This window comes from Idiotropiscis lumnitzeri, chromosome 21 (genome assembly GCF_059441095.1).
Source record: "Idiotropiscis lumnitzeri isolate Australia: NSW breed Sydney's pygmy pipehorse chromosome 21, RoL_Ilum_1.0, whole genome shotgun sequence".
Classification (NCBI taxonomy): Eukaryota; Metazoa; Chordata; class Actinopteri; order Syngnathiformes; family Syngnathidae; genus Idiotropiscis; species Idiotropiscis lumnitzeri.
In genome coordinates, this window is record NC_142411.1 from 10887450 (window position 1) to 10912204 (window position 24755).

The 24755-nt window shown below is 39.0% G+C and overlaps 1 protein-coding gene across 4 annotated transcripts; it reads left to right on the forward strand.

Moving 5' to 3' along the window:
* Positions 1-9: 9 nt before the first annotated feature.
* Positions 10-22867, forward strand: slc5a6a (solute carrier family 5 member 6a). Of its 4 annotated transcripts, XM_088286156.1 has the most exons (18): positions 522-688; positions 8859-9105; positions 9178-9399; positions 10144-10209; positions 10817-10868; positions 11655-11722; positions 11992-12146; positions 14487-14627; positions 14716-14845; positions 14942-15030; positions 15391-15503; positions 15618-15685; positions 17457-17543; positions 17643-17827; positions 17923-18026; positions 18785-18918; positions 19211-19429; positions 21625-22867. In XM_088286156.1, the coding sequence occupies exons 2-17, from the start codon at positions 8980-8982 to the stop codon at positions 19403-19405; spliced, it is 1935 nt and encodes a 644-aa protein (XP_088142282.1). In that variant the 5' UTR covers positions 522-688; positions 8859-8979; the 3' UTR covers positions 19406-19429; positions 21625-22867. The 4 variants fall into 4 exon arrangements, with proteins under 4 accessions (XP_088142280.1, XP_088142282.1, XP_088142279.1 ...); XM_088286154.1 differs by lacking the exon at positions 522-688 and adding an exon at positions 10-175 and having other exon boundaries at positions 19211-22867; XM_088286153.1 differs by having other exon boundaries at positions 19211-22867.
* The last annotated feature ends 1888 nt before the right edge of the window (positions 22868-24755 follow it).

The following is a 24755-nucleotide window of genomic DNA, read 5'->3' on the forward strand; positions in this document are numbered from 1 at the left end:
AGTAACTGGTGTCACAGAAGATTATTGGCGAGCTGTGCGTCATCAGCTTGAGTGGGGCTGCAAAGTAGCAACCAGTGCAGCTGCGGGGAAATGGACGCTGTTAACTACCGGTGGGCGCTTTTGTGAATAAAAAAAAAAGATGCTGCGGTCAACGTGAACCCAAATGGATGTCCAGGTAAGATGAAAGGGCGAGTGATGTGCAGTGTCGTGTTTTACCAAACATCGTGTCCAGTCGCGGCTCCGCCGTGGTCACGACATTATTGGTAAATGCATCACGTGCAACCACTACCGACGTAATAGTACACGGCCCTAACACCGTGGAAATAACTGTCCGACGAAGCAAATTTATGCTGATATTAATCTAGGACAGTATTGTCATATTCTGCAGTGTTTCGCCAACCAGCCCACGTGTAATAATGCCTTCGGCTGTGGAGACAATAGAAATGCGCAGTGGACCAATGCGAATGTTATTAAGAATCGCGGCGAAATATATCCTAGTCTGTTGAGCAATACTAATGACCGTAGAGACAGTTATCGTTGCGTTATTGTGGAGATTTGCTAGTTTACTTGGTGTAAGTGAACGCAGCATCCAGCGTGTCAAGGAGAATGGGCGGTCCAATAACGTATGACCACACAAACCTACCCAGCCAGACCTTGACGTAGTATTGTATTTTACCAGCTCAGGAAGGTAAGAAAGTCATATTTCTTAATCGAATTGTTACCGTGGTTTAATTGAAATTTGGAGGGCGTTGAAGACTGGGTATTTAAATTGTGTAGTAGCACGCGCTGCGGCTTAGCAAAGTTTGAAGTACGCGATAGCACCACGTTGTCGCGCTGTCAAATTGGTTTTATGCCCCCTGTTAATAGAGATACAATTAACCCCAACCACCAACACTTTTCATATTAAATTCACACAGTCAGTAAAAAAAAGTATGTGCCTATACTAAGTCAGCTTTATACTGGCGTTTAATGAACGGCAGGGCAAGCGCGTGCAGATTAATTAGCCAATGGTAGCATCCGTCTTTGGTCACTTGGCATATAACAAGACACGTGATTGGTATTAATACCAGCACGACCAGTAATGTTCACAGGGAATCGTTATTTCATACTATACAGTGCAATTTAGAGATGTAAAAGCCAAATTGCATCACTGACCAGTGAGATGCCTGCTCGGTCAAAGAAGTGACTTTTTATTGTCGTTTGGGTAATGTAGTTCTCTTACTTATTGTCGCCTAGAAAAAACGTCATTGGACTGTTTGCCGCCAGCTGTGTTGACGGGGTCAAGAGGTCGATGCGTTTGATGAAGCAGCTCCTCTTTACTTTGGTCGTTGTGTTTAGCACACCGTGTCGTCTCAATTATTTTTCATCAATGAACAAATTGTTACTCCACATCTGGTCTAGCTAAATTGCAGCTTGAAATTTCAGTGAGTGTGGATTTTGCTTCTCATTGTTCTCAGTCAACATAATACAATACAATACAATAAACTTTATTTTTATAGCGCATTTCACAACAACAGGAGCTGTAACAAAGCGCTTTCCATATGGTGTAATATAAATTCGTATGAAATTAGAACACAAATTATAACATACAAACACGTACAATAGATACCAGAGAACAGCGACACATATGAACAAAATGTTCTGTAATTGTTTATATATATTCGGGTCGCTGGGGTGGGGAGTTTGGTGGAGTTTTTCTCCGTACATGACTTGGGGGGCTATGAAGATCTGCCATTTTCAAGGAATGACGTGAAGCAATGTCATCTACTGTAACAGAGATATTTATCGGTGCACGTTCTGATAACTGACATCTTCCTGAATTTTTGGCAAATTTGTTGTCATGAGGATGAGCGATATTCATTTAATTTGTTTGCTGCATGCGCCACATGCATCTATTCATTACACAATTGACAGTTCTAATTTTGCGGGTTGGTGATGAGGTGCTAACTCAACAAGTGAAATTCTGCATGGGTGCTGGCTTGCATTTTTCCTTCACGCTATAGATTATGTACGGCGCACTCGCCTTTGGTTGTCGTGGTAATGAAAACATTGGCCAAGTAGTGAAGGAGCTGCGGTTAGAAGTGGCTCATTTGCACAAGACAGGACCTCATGCAGGCTAATTCACACAAGACAGAATAAAGGAATGTCAAGTGTACCGTAATTCTTGATCCTTAGACCCTTTTGGCGAGCATGACACATGATAAAAAGGCACCTGGGAACTGTTTTAATTGTGGGGAAAAAAAAAACATTTTACTAGGAAAGCAGGTTATGCTGATACACTTGTCAACAGCTAATTTGAATCAGGTGTTTCGAAATCCAGGAAACAAATTCTCTAATCCTTTATGAGGTGAAAGTTATCTGCTAATTGAAATTATCACCTCCTCTGTACAGTATTGATAAGTGACAAGGCTCGTCTCAACAGGAGTCATAAATGCCAATGTGAGACTAGTCATGTCTTGTTCATTATCTTTTTATAGTGCTGTCGTGTTTTCCTGTATAGGTAAAAGAACACTTATCTTTGACGACTGCATTTTGGCCCCTTTTATGAAAGCCTGTTGAAACGTGAGTCGTGTGCATCCGATATATTCACGATGTCCAGGGTTCAACCTTGTTTGTTTAAATTGTCAGTCTGTGTCACAGAAAAGCAAACAGCAGTGGGGCTCATTTCCAAAGAAGCCCTTCACTTGTGCGAGCGGGCATATGCAGTGCGGCGAATGTGTGTTGTCATTGGTTGACCTTCTATTTGATTTGCATTAAAATACAAACATGAAACTTAAAGGGTAAAAAAAAAAGATAGAAAGATGAAGATGTCCTTTAATAGTCCCACAATGGGGAAATTTGCAATGTTGAGCACATGGAGGTTGCTGCATTCCACCTGAGCTTTTGTTGTTTCAGTCACATCGTATAGAGCAACTAAGACAGTGACATTTGTTCAGTACCATTTTTTTTGTAGCGTTGCTCTCAGTTCAATGCGTTTCTTTCGTCACGATCTTCACGAAAAACTACATATAAAGAAAGAAAAATACACTTGTGGAGTTTCTCCTTTGGTCCCAACCTTTGAGTGTCAATGAAATATACACTCAGCAGTATACTTTCAACCCCTTGCTGATAATGTACAGTCACTGTCCCTGTGTTGCTAAGCAACCCTGCGCTGCTGCGTGACCTCCCCGTAAAACATTTTTTAGATGGAGTAATTCCATCACAAAAGTGGAGGCGCACATGCTGCATCTGGGCCGGTTCGCACAACATGATTCCTCAATGTGGGATGTGCATCTTGTAAATAAAAATAAATAAATAAAATAAAACTATAAATGACGGTTTCCATGACAGAAAATTATATTTATATATACATTATATTTTACTCAAAAATCTGCCATATAGTGAGTGGGCTGCAATGTGTGACGGAAATGACTACTGTAGCATTTTAGCTCTCTTTTATGGCAGCTAGAGGTGTAAGATTTAATTGAAATTGAAGTGATCATCAAATTAAGCAACAACTATTTTGGTCATCGATTGATAGCTTACAACCAATGTTTAACTTAAACTCTTATGAATTGTTTGATTTCAGCCTCTTTATTATCTTCTATATTTCCAAACATCTGTTTTTAATTTGGACAACTGGGATCCGCATTTATCCATATTTTCTGACATACTAGTAGTTGTTAGGATTGAATCATTAAAACTAAATTAACTCCTTGACTTCCATTGATGAGTACAGAAGCCAAAAAGGACTTTCATTTTCCCCGGGCTGGTCGTGAATTAGTTTTAATATATCATGAAAATTGTTTCACACGAGCTCTCCATGTGTACAGATCAAATTTCTGGAATGGCTTGATTCATAATTAAAATCAATTGTCATGTCATCATAGTAGTAGTGAATGGTAAATCATGTTATTTTTGTAGTGACCACGCACCAGCAGCTCGTTTGCCATTCGAACAGCTTAGTGAGTATGATTAAGGTAGAAAATGTAGATTGTAGCACCTTCACAGTTGGCAGCACGTGAGGATTGCATGTGGAGTGACTGGCTGAACATTGGTTGCCTCGGAAAGCAGACCTTTAGACAGGAATGCAAGCAACCTTTCCAATGTTGCCCTTAAAGTTAACTAATATTTTATGTTTATTTTAAAGCGGTAATTGTGGAATTTGCATTTTTCACACAAGATAAAACACTCCCTTCCGATTTGGTTAATTGGCAGGAGACTGGCACAGATTACCCGCAGGAATATTAAGTCTGTAATGTAATTTTTTTTTTTTAACGCAAAATAACTTCAAGAGCTACCCAAGATGGCCATGAATGAAGCCTGAACATCAGCTGTGTTTACATATATCATATTATATATGCATAAATGAATAATGTACTACATGTGTAATTAACTATTGTCCAATGATTAAAAAAATGTAGTTTTTTTTAGCAAATTTGGATTCTAACCATCATGTCATCAGCCCTTAGTTACCATAGACATCGCTGGGCACACAGGAAGTTCGCCAACCTGTTTTCCGGGTTTGCTCAGGTGATGTTTTGCATTAAGCGGATTTCAGTTGTGGGTGAATGTGTACGTTTCCATTGGACTCGGGATTTCTATCTTGCCTTTGTGTCAACAACCTCTATGTTCACGGTGATGATAGATAGTCACTGCCTCCATGCTGCTGTCCGAGGTGGCCTAGGTACCCGATTAATTGGCCTGCTGATTAAATCGAATGATATTCGCCCTTCTAGCATCGGGAAATTTGCAGATGTTTGCAGATTGTTTTTCCCTTGTTCCATAACCATTTATTATGCTGATCTTAGAATTTACCGCACTAAAATCTACAGTATATTAAAACTTCGATTCATCCATTAGGTGTGACATGTCAGGGTTCGCGGGTAACTTTAAAAACTGCTTGCCCATAGGGCAAGTGCCACTAAAATTTGCCTTGCCCGAGTGGCCAAATTACTTGCTCGACTTGGGCAAGTGACAATTTTTTTTCTCTAAGAACAAATCTGCATGTTAAATTGGGAAAATTATATTACAGCAATCCAGATGATCAATTTTAAGTCCAGGAGAGCGTATTAATTGAGTAATCACATGAGTAAATTATGAGTGTGGGAAATTTGTGTATTCCTTTAAGACCAGTGCCTGTGGTGCTGCCTCCATAAGTTTCATAGCATAAACAGAACACAGTCACTGACACAATGTCAGGTCACATCATGGAGCTAATGAATTAACAGCCAATAATCAAATATTACTCCCTTCCTTACTCACAACTGAATTGTCTACTTAAAAATATTCGAGCTATTTTAGTCATGTCAGAGGAATCCGAAATGTTCGGATTTGAACGAACTCGTCGCCACTTGTAAACATGCGCAGAAGGTAAGAAAACTTCCGGCTGTCAATTTTCGGCCGAGATATCGTAGGTTTTTGTTGTGTTTTTCAAACTTCAAATGAGGATGCAACTACAGCGAGTTCCAATACTGCGGGATTTATTGACGTTCACTTTAACTCGACATTCACTGAACTAACTGATCCCCGTAGCGCCCGCCCATTGCCCCCGATAAGGCCAATGGACCATACCACAACATAAGGGGGTGTCTGGGTTAAACCATCACCATACAGTGCACACAAACAGATCACACCACAGTTTTCGTCGAAATTAAAGATATTTGGCTGCTTTAAAAAATGCTTGCCTGTTCGGGCAAGTTGCCCATAATTTTACCTTGCCCGTGGCCAAATTTCACTTGCCCCGGGCAATCGGGAAGCGGTTAACCGCAAACCCTGCATGTATCAGGAATCTATAGTCATGCAGTGGTTATTTTAACGAATCAATCATGAATTTAGATTTTTTTTTTTTTGGTAACAAATGCACTGCTGAGCATTACCACTCTTACTTGGGAAATGACCAGCATCCCACTATTTTACACACAACCCTTTCGATTAAAAAAAAACAAAAACAAACTGCGTCATACATCAACCATAAAGATAAAAAAATGTTTCTCAGTTTATTGTAAATAAAAGTAAGACATACGTTCAATGAATTATTTGTTGCACAAAACATATATATGACAAGAAATAACGTCCTTATAACTTCAATAATTGAATGCATGGCCCCATGCGATGCAGTCGGGGAACTTAGATGCTTTGCCGTGATTATCATAGAAAATAAATAATTGCTACCCTGTCAGAAAAAAAGGTGTTTGTACCTTTGAATTTGGGTTACATATTCTGACGCCTGTGCTTTCTACCATTGTAAGCAAATATTTATTATGTACAGAAGTGTGTACTTTATGGTACATATATCGCATGAACAAACAGGCATCTTTTCCTATTATCACAAGGTTGAGTTGAGAATGTAAGGAAAATGTATTGTTAAAAACATTCTTTATTTAACAGATTTTTTATACACACCAACGCAGTTAAGTTATAATTTCTATTCAATATTTCTATGAATATAAAGCAATTGAATGAAAACCACTAAGTCGTATGTCGAGTGAACGGATTTGTAATATTTCGCACCCAACTCGCAGTCACGATTGGATTCATGTTAACAATGTGCTACTTAAATTTAACGTGGGAGTTAATTAAGACACACATTCAAAGAGCTATGGGTAACATCAACACACTTAAATGATGAAGATTGACTTCCTTATGAGGGAAAAAGTTTAGTATTGCATGAGTGGCTGATTGTTGTCAATTTCGATATACACAAAAAAGTTTAAAGTTTATTTATTTCAACTGGATTGCATATAACAGTGGGCTATTTCAAAAGGAATTCTGCATATTTTTGGACCGTTGCATACAAAAAAACCAGACAGAAATGATCCCTTGTCTGTTTGGACCATTTGTGTACTTTTTTTTAAAAATCATTCACATAACCTATTTGTAGCTAGGCTTTCAATTGCGAACCTTACAGGGTACATCACAAAAATCTGTAACTTGGGGAACAAAAAAGAAAGTGTCCCAAGTGACTCACATTAGCAGCTCGCTTTGTTGCACTATCAAGCACACCAAAAAGGTTTCATTATGGGATGTGGTTGCTGCCTGGGAATTGTACTAGATATTGGTGCTTGGTTTGTGTAGTATTAAAAAAAAGTCTTCTTTTTTTTCTAACTTTATTTACAGCTCAGCACACAGATCTGCACTATCCGTACGGCGTGATGACATATTTCTGTATTTTTCTGGGTTGAATTTTCGAACAGTGACTAAAAAGACAACATCTTCAGTGCCAGTCGCAGGTCTGATAAATGCGAGCGTTGTTTTATGGCGCCATTCTCCAGATCTTAGCTGGTTGGATTCAATTACCTTTCACAAACCCCCTTTCACACTGCCTTTCTTCAAAATCGGGACATCTGAGGCAATCTGTCTTTTTTTATTTATTTGTTTGCATCTTTGTTCAAACAGAACTCAGAAGTGTGTCATTGCCTGCTCTGCGTGTGCGTTCACACAGTAGATGCAGCGTCCCACAAATGGATAATTACATGAGTGGGGTCATCAGCGACGGCGTCTATTGCATAAAGTCGGCGAGCGAGCTGCTGAAAAAGTGTCGGATGTTCAAATATTAGCACGGGATCCTGATGCACCTTGAAACGCAGGCCCTGCAGATTTGTGGGTCGACTTTAACGCCGCATTCTGTGCAGGTCAGTTTAACAGAGAACTGTAATACTTCAGATTAATGTCCTGCCAACCCCCACACCTGTGTGAGCGTGTAGGCGACGAGGAGGTTCCAGTCAAACATGTGAATTTACTGGCTTTTGACGTAATATGTCAGTGTGAGACGACAGTGCTAATGTTAATGTTGACTCTCACTACCCATGACTTAGTAAAAGCAATTCTCCCTGTTGCCTTTCCACAGTAGGAAATCTGTAAAAAGATAGAGTTGGATTTTTACAAAAACACAATGATGGATTGGGTTTTGTTTGTTTGAATGTGTCCATAATGTTAAAAAAAAAAAAGAAACAATATTAGCGGGACACCCGGGTGTTGAATTCCAGTTTCCTGCTTTGTTATAATATTTTGCTCTTCAGAGTTCTGTACAGTCAGGGTGACTGCCGGTCATGACAAAGGTGCAGCTTCCATTTACAGTACTTCATTCTCTTTAGCTTACTAGAGATGGGCACTTTACACTATTTTGTCGGTCCGTCCTCTGTACGCGACCTGGGCACCCTTCCGTAATTGCACCTTCGTCCTTATTCATAAAAACAGTCACCCTCCATCCTTATCCGGATTCATTTTAAAGCGATTCCGTCCATACTTTTCAGGACACTCAATGTGTGCAACTCAGAATTTTGACAAATATTTTTTTTAAATAACACTGAAGGGTTTTTGTGGGTGAAATCCTCCTAAAATGAATGTTCGTGAAGGCCGTAATCCCGTTCATAATGGTAGCGAATGTTGATTTTTTTTTTTTTTTTTTTTTTTTTTTTTTTTCATCGCGGCTCGTTCTAAGTCGCAAAGATGTTCGTCAGATGTTTGCCAACAGTTTTAATCATCGCTGAGTGACTTTAAAACTGTTGCAAAATGTTTTCGCCGCTCAGTGGGATACAGGTTGACGTAGTAGTAAAAAATCTGGCTAGCAGAAGCTAACAGGCAATCCGTTGCTAAAGCTAATCTGCACTGGCGCTCTGCTTGCCTTTGATTTTTACACGTTAGCGTTTCCCTGTTTTTTCCCTCTTCAATATCATTCATCTTTTCCTGGCCTAGTTGCCAATTCAGGAGCAGGGAAACCTTTTGTGCGCGCGTGTTTGTGTGGTAGTCGAATTAGCCTGTTATGTAACAAGCCCGCTGGCGTTTTTGACATTATGGACACTTTTAGCCCTCTTGCCTCAAGTCTCAGTCAGAAGGTTCCCACTCATCCATTTGTTGTGTTTCTTCTTTCCTTCCAGCCCTCTGGATATCGCAATGGGTGATGCGCCGTCTTTAACATTGTGAGACGTTCATTGTGAGGCCTCCTCAACGACCGCCTCTCCCGAGACACACCAAATCAGGCCTAACTGCAGAGGCATCATGGGGGAAGTAGTCCAAATGCACTTCACCACGGTGGACTACGTAATCTTTGCATTGTTGCTGGTGGCCTCAGCTGGTATCGGCTTGTATTATGCCTTCTCTGGCGGACGCCAGCGTACAACACAGGTGGAATTCTTTTGAAGTTCAGCAAAACTTGAGCGTTTAGTTCTAATTTGAATCCATTTTTATTGACTTCAGGAATTCCTGATGGCTGACCGCTCAATGAGCTGGCTTCCTGTGTCTCTGTCACTGCTCGCCACGTTCCAGTCCGCTGTGGCAATTCTGGGCGCACCGTCTGAGGTCTACACATTCGGGACGCAGTACTGGTTCCTGGGCTGCTCGTACTTCTTGGGACTCCTCATCCCTGCTCATGTTTTCATACCAGTCTTCTACAGGCTGCGGCTTTCCAGCGCATATGAGGTAGAAAACAGAAGCATCTTTTTTGAGTTAGGAAACTAAAAGAAGTGAAATAGAATTGCGAAACATTAGAAGTAGTACACATTTTTGAACAGTATGTCGAAAAGCCACCATGTCACGTTTTTCTTTCTGCGCTTTCGAATGAATGTGATTTTTCAACTAAGTTGATTTTTTGGAAAAAAAATAAAATATTTTTCCTTTCGTTTATATATAGGGGTAGGATACTGTATGTATTTGAGAGAACTGCAGACTATTTAATGAATTATTGGCTGAAAGTTTGAAATGGCATTTCTTGTGTGCCACATTTTTTATGTATAGCAATTTACAGTGAGGAAAATAAAAGGTAGAATCCACATGATTTATCAGCAAGTGATATAATGTGCTCATGTCATCTTCCCTCTTTTGTCTTTGTTTTCCCTTTGAAATGCCCCTTTCTCCCCTTTGTCTTGTGTTTTTTTTTCTCCTCATAATAATCTCAGAGGTCAGCCTTCTTATCTGTCCTCTTAGTGGTTTTATCCTTGACATGCTAACAATCAGCAAAAATAGGTGATGCTGAATGACTGCAGGAAGTTTTTCTTTCCCCTCCTCTCTCCTCAAATTCAAGGACTCTTATCAGTCATTTTCTAGTCAGTTGGGGACTGTGACCAAAAATATTGTCTGGTTAGTCCTTAAATGACTCTGAGATTATATGTAACAGGCATTTTTTTTTTGTTTGTTTGTTTGTTTTCTCTTTCTTTCTCGTAACAGTATCTGGAGCTGCGCTTTAACAAGACAGTGCGCATATGTGGGACTGTGACCTTCATCTTTCAGATGGTATCTTTTAATTTTGGATTTAAATTTCTGTCATAAGTACAAATTCAATTTTGAATTCCGACAGCTGCTCTCTAAATGTGATGTCTCGAGTCGTACTGAAAATAACGAGTTCAATCTACTTTTGTCTCACTTTCAGTTAGAAAGAATGAGATGATCCTGTTTTTGTTTACATTCCACAACTATCCAACCTTTTCGGATTATCAGGTTTCCGAATTGGCTGTTCACGTTCTTGCTATTATTGCCATGTAAATCATTTGACAATATTGTTTTATTGCTGCTATGTGTTAATTCAACATATAATCAGTTCGTCATTAAATAAAAAAAATATATATAATGGCAACAAAATATGTATTTGTTAGATTATCAACTTGCAGTATTCCTCTGCATTTGAAAATCGGATTGGCCGTTGAACAATATAATGATTTTCTAGTCGGCCTGAAACTCTTGTCAAGCGGAGCAATGTACATTAAAGCACTAACTTGGACCTTGTAAAAAATCAACTGCTCTAATAAAATAAAAAAAGCTCTCTTTGTCCAAGTATGTAATTGCTTGCATATAGTCAAGTCATTTGACTTTATGTGCTAACATGTTTATGTTGCATCTGTAGGTCATTTATATGGGAGTGGTCCTTTATGCTCCAGCATTGGCACTTAATGCAGGTAAGATTTAAAAAAAAAAAAAAGTTTTCTTTTTATTGTGTGTAAACAGCAGTTTTTACAGTAAATGGCGCATTTCTCATTTTCCAAAACGTACATTAAACCAATATTTGGAAGATAACAAGGAATAGCATGCAGATGGTGAAGGCTTGACTTATCATAGGGTTCCCCTCAAAGCTCGTATTTTTTCTCCTGGGGAAGAGCTGGGGTGAAAAAGACAGTTTGAGGTCAACGTCAGGTCTCCTGATTTGAAAAGAAATAGAAAAAAAAAACAAATCAGTAAAATGATGAATGGATAATGAAAATGTGAATTGATTTGACCGTGATGACAGAATAGGTCCCAGGATTGGCGCGCAGGAGTTTTGGCTACAATAGAAATAGAATAGAATAGAAATCCCTTTATTGTCATTGTAAAGTGATGTGACGTGGTATTCTGGTTTACCTAAACCATTCTAAGATACAACGAAAAACTTAAACACTGTTTGTTCCTTTGCGGGTTTTTTATGGGGGGGGGGCTGTCAAAATAACCGAAAGGCAACATTTAAAGAATGCTTTGAGTTTTCAAAAGGCCTGAGTGAATTAGGTTTTTCTAAAACAAATTTCCCCTCATAAAAATGGACAATGTACTTTTTATATCTTTTATTTGACATGTTTCCTTGTTGTCCTTGCGTTTGTAAAATGCTTTGTTTGTCTAAAAAAATGATTTTATGATTAAGGGAAAATCAATTATGTCCACCATAGATGACAATGTCGATGCAGTGGTGAAAGTGTTGCTGTATTTTCTTGCAGTAACTGGTTTTGACTTATGGGGAGCTGTGCTTGCCATGGGACTGGTGTGCACTCTTTATACGTCTCTGGTGAGTCAGAAATTAATTTATTCCTTTTATTCATGCGTCATTATTTTCGATTTCTTTCGATAGTTGAGTTGCTTATAGAATGCGCATGTTACAGAATGTCCTGTATGTTTCATTTCCTTACAGAAACTAATGATTTTCATTTTCATCCTAAATTCTAGTGAATGTTGTTATTCTCTTTCCCCATTCTTTCAATGAAGTATCACATAAAGCCAACAGAATAAATCCTAATATCCTGTTGTTTTATTATCTTGTGTGATTGTTTCCTTCAGGGGGGGCTAAAGGCGGTGATGTGGACCGATGTCTTCCAGACAGTTGTGATGTTCGCGGGGCAGCTGGCGGTTATCATTGTTGGGGCACATCAGGCAGGCGGGATAGCAGAGGTCTGGAGGAAAGCAGTGAACGGCAGCCGCATTGCAGGACTTGAGTGAGTAAAGTCAGGGTTCGCGGTTAACTTTAGAAACTGCTTGCCCATAGGGCAAGTGCCACTAAAATTTGCCTTGCCCGAGTGGCCAAATTACTTGCCCGACTTGGGCAAGTGACACTTTTTTTTCTCTAAGAATAAAATGTTTATGGTTGTAAAATGTGCGCCACAAATGTAAATAAACATATAATCTGATAAGCATAAATTAATCTTGTTTTCATCATCAACCATGAAACCCTACTCACAACAGCATGTATCATCCTGTGCAGTTATTGAAAATGTTAATTGTAGTTTTAATAATTAACAAATCTGCATGTTAAATTGGGAAAATGATATTACAGCAATTCAGATTATCAATTTTAAGTCCAGGAGTGCGTATTAATTGAGGAATCACATGAGTAAATTATGTGTGGCAAATTTGTGTATTCCTTTAAGACCAGTGCCTGTAGTGCTGCCTCCATAAGTTTCATAGCATAAACAGAGCACAGTCACTGACACTATGTCAGGTCACATCATGGAGCTAATGAATTAACAGCCAATAATCAAATATTACTCCCTTCCTTACTCACAACTGAATTGTCTACTTAAAAATATTCGAGCTATTTTAGTCATGTCAGAGGAATCCGAAATGTTCGGATTTGAACGAACTCGTCGCCACTTGTAAACATGCGCAGAAGGTAAGAAAACTTCCGGCTGTCAATTTTCGGCCGAGATATCGTAGGTTTTTGTTGTGTTTTTCAAACTTCAAATGAGGATGCAACTACAGCGAGTTCCAATACTGCGGGATTTATTGACGTTCACTTTAACTCGACATTCACTGAACTAACTGATCCCCGTAGCGCCCGCCCATTGCCCCCGATAAGGCCAATGGACCATACCACAACATAAGGGGGTGTCTGGGTTAAACCATCACCATACAGTGCACACAAACAGATCACACCACAGTTTTCGTCGAAATTAAAGATATTTGGCTGCTTTAAAAAATGCTTGCCCGGTCGGGCAAGTTGCCCATAATTTTACCTTGCCCGTGGCCAAATTTCACTTGCCCCGGGCAATCGGGAAGCGGTTAACCGCGAACCCTGAAAGTTCACAAATTGGGGCAACAGTCTCTAGACACATTACTGTTCGATTTCACGACCCATGACTGATGCGTCCTGATGCAACTTGAATTGATGCATTGACTGAACACGTACAAACCTCAATTCCAATTAAGTTAGGATGGGTAAAACATAAATAAAGTAAATAAAAGGTTGAGTTCTCCTGGAAAATTATGTTTCCCCTCCTCTCCTCTGTACCTTATGGGCATAAGCAAATACGATATACAGACATTCATTTCTCTCTCATCTCTTTTGCCTTAAGAACGATTCTGCTGCCCAATGTTTCTTTGAATTTACAATGAAATTTTCCAACTTTTCAGACCCAAGTGGCTACTTTCAGTTCAATAGTATTGCTGTATTTCGACTGTGAGGTTTTTCTCTGTCTCTGTCTGTCTGTCTTTGCTATTGAGTGACAGAAAAAAAAAAAAAGTTAATTCGGAATTTCTGAATAATTCGGGCAAGTCAGCCTAGCTGTGGCAGTGCCTTGGGTGCTCACATGAGCTTTGGCCTCGCTCCAACCCATCAGTTAGTCAATCAGCTGAATTCCATCGTCTTGAGTGGCTCATCAATGAAAGTAATTTTAACGTCTACATTCAAGTGAGCTCTTATATTAGTGTTGTGACATTCGTGAATGTGACGTTCTTATGAATGTTTCTTTTGGGGTGAACGATGAACATTGATTTGGAGCTGTGTGAGTTTTTAAGCCAATTTGGTATGGTATTTGGTGACATTGAAGCAATATGGTTAAATGTCCAATTGTAGAAAATAACAATTCTCCAAAGTTTGGGGGGTTGAATTTGCTAGCATATGTTGTGGTCACTTGTACTTGTACTGAGGCAGATGGAAAAGTACCAGAAAAGTTTTTATTTCAAGAAAAAGTGGGAAGTTATTATGATTTAGCACAACTTCCAAACTGCATTAGAATTGGGGTTGGTATTACTGGGAATTGTGCAAATTTAAGGAGCATTTATGTGCAGCCCAAAGTGATTTGCATGACTACAGAATTTTTGCCATTTAAAAGTGAATATACATGAGTCATCTTATGTTGACACAGGACATATGCACTTATAGTTGCACATGTTTCATTCCTCCAACATGTTTATTTATCCATTTTTAAAATGTGATAATCAATTTGGAATCTTTCACATTTGCATCACAATTTATCTTTGAGTCAATTGTCCCCCAACGTTACAATTCGGAGTAGACTTTAATGACATTTTAACGAATGCAATGTATTTCGTTGCAGCCTAAACCCAGATCCTTTGGAGCGTCACACCTTTTGGACATTGGGTGTAGGTGGAATCTTCCTGATGCTGGCTTTGTATGGGGTCAACCAAGCCCAAGTCCAGAGATACCTCAGCTCCCGCACTGAGAAAGAGGCTATTATGTGAGTGCCATGCTGGTGTTCGGTGCATTTGTCTTATTCTGTTCATATTTCGGAATAATTTTGTCCTCACCCATCATGTCCGTTCTAGGTCGTGCTATGTTGTGTTCCCATGCCAGCAGATCGTCCTGTGTTTAGGTTGTCTGATGGGGCTGGTTATGTTTGCTCGCTATGGAGAGGACAGCCCTCTCGATAAGGGCTATGTCAAAACAAATGATCAGGTAAACATTTATGAGGTTATGGTTTATCCTATCAGTGGATGTAAAAGCCATAACTGTTGATTAGAAAGGCGTTCTCATGTTGTGTCTCTTTGGCAGATGGTGTTATACTTCGTGATGGATGTATTCAAGGATCTGCCTGGCCTTGCAGGCCTGTTTGTGGCCTGTCTCTTCAGTGGAGCGCTCAGGTAAACAACTCGTGCAACTAAACAAAAAGTGCTCGTCCCCTGCTAACAGAAAAGTATAAACATATTTCACGCTTTCCATTTTAAATGAATCTTTTCAATTTGAGACAATGACCAGTTTTGCGTTGCTGGGTTTTTCTGTGCACGTCAGAATTTTGATTTACATTTCAAAAAGGCTTCCTACTTGTTGCTGCATCTTTGAAATGGGGATGGTGTGACTATGTCCTTGATTTGAATCATGGTCAAAGGGAAGACTGGGAAAAACAGGGGATAATAGTTGATTTTTCCCTAGATAGTAAAACAAAAACAGCGTCATTTAAAAGACTGATCTTGAGAATATTGGCATTTTGTTCCCCCCTCTAGCACCATCTCTTCAGCCTTCAACTCTCTGGCAACAGTAACCATGGAGGACCTAATTAAACCTCATTTTCCTGATATGACCGAGTCTAAAGCCACATTGCTATCCAAAGGACTTGGTAATTTGGTCTGTTTTCTGTGTTTACATAAAGAATTGTGTGTATGTGTTTTTTTGAAATTATCCTTTTTTTTTTTTAATTAAAATCAATGATATGTTGGTGTGTCTCCCACAGCGCTGGCCTATGGCTTGGTATGTCTGGCCATGGCTTACCTCGCCTCCGTAATGGGGTCTGTGTTGCAGGTAACAAAACCTTTCACTTCATCGTGATCATGATCATTTTTTTTTTCAAATGTATTTATTTAATCAGTCTAGTCCTAAGGTGCTGTCAGACATGCATTTCACATTTATCATGTCTGTATCAGTTGGCTGGTTTGTGAATTTGTTTGCATTCCAACCACATTCAAATGTGCTCTCATCTCTGCTCTCAAAAACATATCCATGAAAATAATTTGTGCATTAGAGTGCATGTGAAAATGTAGTGATACATTTTTTTGCAGGATGTCTTTTATTGGTTTATATGATACGCACCAGAGGTTGTGTCCAAACGTTTTACGAACATGAATCGTATAAGAATGCGGTTTAAGTTTCAAACCGGCAAGGGATGGGTGAGAACCGATACCTGCCTTATTTTAATGTTTGAAGTTCTTGTGGAGTACTTGAGGCAAAAAAAAATCTGTAATTGAGTAAGTCCTTTTCGGCAGTAGATGGCGACATACGTAACAATTTTATGAATTCATGCTAGGGCTGCGACTAATGTTTATTTAAATAATCGATTATTCAGGCGATTTATTTTGTTGATTAATCCATGAATCAAATTGGAAAAAAATAAAGGTTATTTTCATCTGTTTATTCAAAAAAACATGACATTATTTCTTATTACATTCCACAAAATGCACAAGCATAAATTAATTAAGATTCAATTACTGTTTTGGTTTCTAACATGTCAAGAAAAAGTGCAAAAATATTGATTTTTATTTTTTTTCCTCTAAAATGATAGCAAATGTTTCATTTTGACTCAACACAAAGATAATAAGTTTTCGTCATTGTAGCTCTTATTGACACAAACCTCTCATTGGCCCAAGTTTATGTACCAAGTCATGTAGCAGCAGACACTTTTTACTCTTTTTTTTTTTTCCCCCACTGCTTCTGGTTATTTGATTCAATCAGCAGCAAATATCCTCCGGCCATCATTTTATTTGGTATTATTCTATCACACACAACAATTCAATTTAAAACACATCAAGGCCATCGTGCTGTTGTAATAATTCTGAATTATTGTCCACTTGATGGCACAACAGAGCATCCTGACGCTTTGGCTAGTGTGAATAAATTGGATGAACTCAACTCAAATTTAGCTTCATGAAGCTTCCTCCCACGCTTTACTAATTGGACAATCATTACCCATCAGACACCACAAAATCAGGTAATTGTGCAACAAGACCATGAATTTAAAAATTCCACAATGAAACAAGGCAAAATGTAGAGCTGCAGAGATCCAAGCATTCCCATATTATGATTTGTCTTGCTTGTATGCATTTTGAAAATCTAATTTCTGAAATACATTAAGATCAGAATATCAAGTTAAGCTTATTACCACATAAATAACTAACAATTTAATTTCATCTCAGCAAAAAAGGATGGAAACTGTTTCGTATTTTGGTGGGATTTGTCATAACCAAAAGTAACTATCCATGAGTTACACTGTTAGGTTTCATTTTCATCTTACTGTGTACAGGTAAGTCAGTGACTGATGCCTTATTGCCACCTAGTGGCGGAACGCTATATTGTAACCGACCATCTCCTTCACAGCAGCAGCTCTGATGTCCTCTGGCCGCAAACTGGAAATTCATTTCTAGTTGGCGGTCCCAGCCTGGGCCCTACGTTACGAATCAACTGCTTTGAGTAACTTATATTTGAAGATAAACGGTGCAGCAACACATTTTGTATAACAGTAGTCATATTCATATACTCTTTATCCTCTGAGATGTTGATTTGTTCTCTCCACCCTCAGGCGGCCTTAAGCATCTTTGGGATGGTGGGTGGACCCCTGCTGGGCCTATTTTGCCTGGGAATGTTCTTCCCATGGGCAAACTCCATCGTAAGTGTGCATTTTTCTTCATCTAATACTGCGGTGGATGGCCATGACGTCACAGTAACGTCAGACGCTCACGCTCTATTTTTCGTGGGACATTCCCAGGGGGCGTTGGTTGGATTAGCGGCAGGCCTCGCCATGGCTTTCTGGGTTGGCATTGGCAGTTTTGTGATGCGTATGCCTGCTTCAACTCCTGTGCCGCCGCTCAGTAGCGTCACGCCACCCGCTTTTGGCAACATAACCACGACAGTCATGACTTCCCTGGTCAATGCTACCACAACCAAACCAAGGTACGGGCATATACAAATTGTACTTCACCTCCTTGCGTGGAACATCACGAAGAATATGAACTCCCATTCGGACTTAGTTTTCTTTCGACTCTCAGGCCAACAGGTGTCGACGCACTCTATTCATTGTCCTACATGTGGTACAGTGCTCACAACTCTACCACTGTGGTTGTAGTGGGACTGATCGTCAGCCTCCTCACAGGTAAATATGTACATTAGGTAAAAGTATGTTAACATTAATTCTTTTGATTTATTTATTTTTTTGTCCTCTTGTCCCAGTTGTGCAGAAAATATAAGAATTGGTTTTTGCAGTCACATAAATAATTTGATATAAAGATTATTATAGTGACTTAATCTTTAAGCAAAAAAAACGACTGGTCCGATCACTTTTTTGCCCAGCTCAGCCCGGTTTTTGGAGACATTTTTCTTGCGCCGCTCTCTCATCTGCTAACAGCTTCATGCATCTTGTCCAAAAGAGGGAATAAAACTCTGCACATTTTCTGTGCTAAATGCTTGTATATTTTATTTAAAAAAGTATATTTAGTAATTTGCTGCGGTTCTTGTGAAACTGTTGTACATTATGTGATCATGTGATTAAGGTTGAGTTAGGCTGAGTAGAGCAACGCAATCAAACTGTAGTGAACAAAATTCGGCGCAGTGGTGAATCGTGTTTTTAATCCTTTAGGTTGTTTTGTTTCTATGATGCAATACGTCTTTTCGTGGAAACGGTCCATTGTGCCCAAAAAAAAGAAAAAAGGTTGGGTACTGCTGTACTGTGCTGAAACGTATGTCAACTATAAAAAAAAAATGCACAGGTCGTTCGACAACTAATTACGATAAGGCTTCATAAAACAGAGAGAATGTCGTTTTTAATAATTATCTTGAGGGTCATCTTTTTTTTTTTTTTTTTTTTTTATTTCTTCTCCAAATATTAATTAACTCTAATTCTACAAATTTTAGGACCAATGAAGGAGAAGCAACTGAACCCAGGAACCGTGTACCCAGTTTTGGGGAATCTGCTTTTCTTTCTGCCTCAACGCTACAAGGAGAAACTTTGCTGCGTTACTCCTCTAGCGCAAAAGATGACGATGGCAGTAAGTGATTTTGAATGGCGCCTTCTATTTTTCTTTATTTTTTTTTCTTTCTTTCTTTTCTTTCCAGGAATAATGGCACATGGATGACATTCTTGGTGGCCCTCTTTTAATGGAAGAAAAACACACAGTGGTCACTGAAATAACTTGAATCTGACAAAGAATAAAAAATTGTGGTTCAGTTTAATTATTTTGAAAAAAAATCAGAAAACACATTATGGTGGCCAAACGAATGAATGAATGAAAGTTCTCATTCCACCTCAATATTTGAAATGGCAGTGTCTTTGTTTACCAGCCCAACGACGACAACCCACAGCTTTATGAGGGGGCCAAGAAAGGCACAAATGGAGCAGCTTACTGCAAAGAGGACACGGTCACCGAGGATAAAGAAATGGAGAGCGACAGTGTGCAAACGGAAGACGAGGAATGCAGGGCGGCGCTGCCATCATGCAAGCTGACCGCTCACTGCGTCGAGGAAACGGCCCTCTGACCCAGTCACTTCAACTTTTCTCAAGTTAGTCAGTCCCACGACTAAGTAGACTGTCAGAAGTGGTTGGGTATTGCAATAATTTAACGAAAGCGCTCTGATAGCTGTTGCAGGAGAGTCCTGACAAACTGGTTACTATTTTTTTATCACTTCAAAGCAAGAGTTGATAGTGCCCAGAAAAAAAAATACATTTCTGATTGGTACTTGTGCGTAGTCAAAGGAGCGCAAGTTGCTGCCAGCCAGGTCACAAGCAGAGAAATGCCACATTTTCTATTTCTCTAGAGAATATAGAACTACCTATAAGAGAAATATTCTGTGAGTAGAAAATGACAAACCAAAACAAAGCCTTTATTATTGTTCTGTGCAGTGTGCTTAACATGACCTTGGTTGACTAAAAGTGATGTTTAGCTGCTAATGTAGACGTTCGCTGTTTCATACCAGTCAGTCTGCATGTTCAGATCAGTGCAGAGATGATCCGAGTTAAATCACATGGCTCCAGTTCATTTTTAAGCAACACTTAAAATTAAAAAAAAAAAAATAGAAACAAACCGGCAGTTACTTTCTTGGCAACGGAGTCTCTTACTTGGAACCGTCCTCCGTCCTTAAGCTTTCATCTGCGACCTGGAAATCAATTTTGCGCCACCATATTTTCTCAGTGAATGCGTGGCTAGCATGCTTTTTGCCTCTCATTTTGGAGGGTTTCGAAACAAAATGATCTGGAGCAGTTCTCAGCGTGATGCGAAACAAATTGTACATTGAACACTACATTTGATTCGTAATATTATTCTAAAAAGTGTGCAACCTAATGAAACCGGTATCTCTTTGAAATGGCGACGAAAGAAACAACACGAGTGTCTTCAACCACTCAGTGGTTACGTGTCACATGGCATGAGTTAAACTATTAATTGGAACAATGTAGCAAAGTTCAAGCCATTGATTAGCACCGTTGTTTACTCATGCATGCTCAATTTAACACACCCACAGTGTTAAAAAGTGAATTTTCTATACCAAAGTGATTATGGATTTCTGTAAAAACTACTACTACAATTAAAACACATTTCTCACAGAATGTGCCAATGAATTCTCTGAGTAGCTTCAACTTGCTGTAGAAGTTAAGTCGATTGATTTAGAATTCAAATTAGATTCTTATCAAGTTTGTCATTTTACACAATCATTTATTAATCAATGACTTAATACAGCTGCTCAATCTTCTCTGACAGATTTCTTCATCCTTCTTTCATATGCATTATCATGCAACGGATGATAAGCTCAAGTCACAATTTCACAATTCAGCTTGTGGCAGTAGAAACACTGTTTGCAAATTATTTGACATTCAATGTTCAGCACACTAAATCTGATTTATTTGTAGCCACGTGTTTACTGTCAACGTCATTGTGAATAAAACTAGGAGGTTGTAACCATACCGCGTTAGATCGTGAAAGGTTGAATTTGGATTATAATGCAGCATTGTTTAATGTTAAGTGTGTGACCTAAATGAGACAACCACCATGCTTCGCTGATATGATAGCACAGTGAGGTGCGTAAATATTGGGACGTCCCAGTTAAAACTTTATTTCATTTTGGAGTTTAAAAGATCTCAATTGTCGATGGCCCAGTGTTAATGGACCTAACTAGCTCAAGTATGTTTTAAAAGTTTTCTTTTTTTTTTTTTGAAACTGCTGCACCTCAAACTTCTGGTTAAGTAAAACAGTGCACATGCACATCATAACATTACTGCTCTGATTATAGCCGCCCGCAAAGTTCAAAAGTGCCTCGTTTGGTAATCGCTCGTCGTTGTCCTCATTTTCTGAGAATGGGAATTGGAGTCGAATTTCAGGTTATTTTTCACACAACGGTCCTAAATGAAGACCTGTTCAAAACGTGTTGTAACTCTATTGTAGACTGTCATTGCCAGTATGTGACTAATTGACGTGTCTCTTTGTCTTATTTTCTTTTATCTCTTCTGTCGCTTTACCTCCGTTTGTTTTTTTGGAATCGAAGAATTCTTGCCCATCCCATTGTAAACTCATCCATCCCATTGTCTGTGTTTGAAATGCGAGTTTTATCAAGGCGTGATAAACTCCACGGCCGCGTTCAGTCACATGGCTTCCCAATGGTTTGCTTTCAAAGAGAAGCGAAGTATGGAAACATAATTTGAGAAGACGTGGTGTCTTAGTTGCCTTACACGCTCTCCTGCTAAGACGAAACTGTGTTTTTTACAGCACAGTGCAGACAATCAAGGGGACAAAGCCGACCGCAGAGGAGAAGCGACTTAGCATGTGTCATTTTTGACTGTAGCTCGCTGGTTGGACGGTTTGGAGCCACGCAAACGTTTGTTTTGTCCTCCTGAAATACCTCAATTTGCCCAACGCATATAGAATACAATGCTTGCCTATTCTATTTGATTTCTACTGACAGAGTATCTATTTTAGATCATATTTGTATATTTTTTATAATTTCACGTTACGCCTCCACACATTTCGACAGTAGAAATGTGTTATTCTATATGCAATAACCCTTTGTATTTTTTGGGGGGTGAATAAAACGCCGAATTGGGAATGTAGTCCATTAAAACAACACTTATTTTGAGTAGTTGTTTTTCCCCATTGCTACATCCCACATTCAGGCTGCTGTATTCACATTTTCTTGTGATTATTTAAACAGATCCTGTGTATGTGATAAATCTTTTTTATGATTGCATTATTGCGGATCTTTCATGGTACCTGAAATTACTTGAAGTGTATGTGCCTGTAATGTCACGTGGATAAATCCCCCTTTTACACTGTGAGGAAAGCAAACTGGAGCACTGAAATATGATTATTTATATGATTTTTTTTTTTCTAATATTCCTTGATGCGCTATTGAAAACATTAAAGCACAATTACAGACGTAACTCACATTCAGTCCAAGCTGAGGTGAGGTCATCGTTTAGTGGAAAAGCAGTGGACTTATTTTACTCTTCACGTACGGTCCAATACCAGTCCACACTCAGTAGATTCACTCTCAATTACAGGCAAGACTGCACAAAAATCCCACTTTGTGCAAGTAAAACGTGACACTTAGTAATTTCTGCCTTTAATAAATATTGTTCTAAACAATATTTATTGTTCTTTGTGTCCCATCTCACAAGAGTTCTAACTTATGCATTCCAAAAAAAAAGTCCTCAATGTTGAGCTGATTCCTCAGCTTTGGATGTGCCTTTAATTTGTTTTAACATCTCATATATTGTATATGTGAGTTCTTGCCATGGGTAAACGATTTTAAGAAATTTAAAAACTTTTCTGTCTGTGATGAGAAACAATGGGAGTGAGACGTAAAAAAAAAAAAAAAATGGGTTGACCTCTTGATTCAATCTTGAATTTAAATCTTGATTCATTTTTCACTCTTCATTGGATGTATGAAATAGATAGATTTTCAAGTTTGTTTACTTGATATGTGATATTAAAGTGATTTTGAGGTCATCAACTTCCTGCTGTCTCTGGTTACTAATCACCAGTCCTGTTGGGCATCTTCTATACAATAGCTGTATTGTACCAATATATTTCCTGCTAAAAATACTGACTAGATTTTAATCGTGTATATATATCCATCCATCTTCTGTTCCGCTTTTCCTCACTCGGGTTGCGGGCGGGGGGGGGAGGCTTTCCCAGCTATTTTCGGGCAGTAGGTGGGGGACACCCTGAACTGGTTGCCAGCCAATTGCAGGGCACAGAGAGACGAACAACCGTCCGCACTCACACTCATTCCTAGGGGCAATTTAGAGTGTTCAATCGGCCTGCCATGCATGTTTTTGGAATGTGGGAGGAAACCGGAGTACTCGGAGGAAACCCACGCAGGTACGGGGAGAACATGCAAACTCCACGCCCGATGCTGTCTGTCACTGTGAGGCCATCGTGCTAACCAGTCGCATATATAACTATGACAATAAAGCAGTGTGGGTATGCGAGGAATATTTTTTCATGCACTTTTAAAACTGCTGGGTTAAAAGTAACCCGAATTGGGTGAAATAGCTAACAATTTATGTTGTATTATTACCAATCTTGAGGAAGTAGCAAATTCCCTGTCTGTGGTCACCGCAACTAGGCACTCACATGATTTGTTTGGCACAGCTTTGACACTGGATGGCCTTCCTATAGGAAAGCAGCCCAGCATTTTGTGTGAGTGTGTGTGTGCATGTGTGTTTTAATAATGAATACAAGTAAATGCCAGAATTCTGTCTGTCTGATGTATTGACTAAGCATGCACGCTAGACAAAATTGATTTTAAAACCATGTCATCCCCACCCCCAAAAAAGTTGGGTCAATTCAAAATGTGTTCTGAACAATCTGGTAAGTTTTGCTGTCGTGACAATTTGGCTTTTAAATTTCACAGAAACAGAATCAACAGAAAAATAAGAGTTTACAGAAATTTCAGCGCTGCCCCCTTGCATTCTGGAGGGCCGTCATAGACCTAATTGTCCTTTGTACTGTCCCCAACATTGACGATGTAATTAAAAATAATGAAACTCATTGTTTTGGAGCAAACAACCCGCTTGCTTTCTTGCAATAACTAACATTACGAAATTATATTTAGAAGTTGTTCAAAGTTAAATCACAATTTTAGCTTCCCAAAATACATTTGTTTTTTTTTGTTTTTTTGTTTCGTGCAAGTTGCCTTTTCTGTTACCATCTACTTCATGGTGTCATTTTTTTTTTACCAGTTGAATTAGTAGTCTATCGTCTTTATTTTATTTTAGTCATTTGCCTCAAGCCTCCAGTGTACCCTCCCTTCTTCGTCTCAGTCACCCTCCTTGTTCATCCTCTCCCTGCTTCTGGCCATTTGGAGCAACGAGTCCAGCCAAAACGGGGAGTGTGGCCACAGAGCTCCATAAATCCACCCTGCCATCAGTGTTCTGGCCATAATGAGCAAAAAGAAGTGGTAAAAATGTGGTTATTATCTGCAAACGTGAGAGGATGAGGGGGGAGACGATTTAATCCAGTTGAACGGATGGATGGAGAAAAAAAAGAAACTTTAAAGGTGTCTGCTTACAGATGGAGTTGCTCAAGTGGACCACCTGTAGTTTTCTAATTTTTAATGACTTTTTCCACATCGGTTGCTCTGACAGTAAAACAGTAAATGGTAGGACACGTAAGCTTTAACGAGGAACAGGTTTCTGTAAAATGAAACTGTGTTACAAAAAAAAAAACAATTCCAAAGAAGTTGTGTAAAAGGGAAATTTAAAAAAAGAACACTAATAATTTACAAATCATTTTAGTCAATGAAATACAATATATTTCATGTTGAAAATGATAGTTTCTTTTTTTTTTTTATTTTGCGGTAGAATCAAATACTCTCTCATTTTGAAATTGATGCC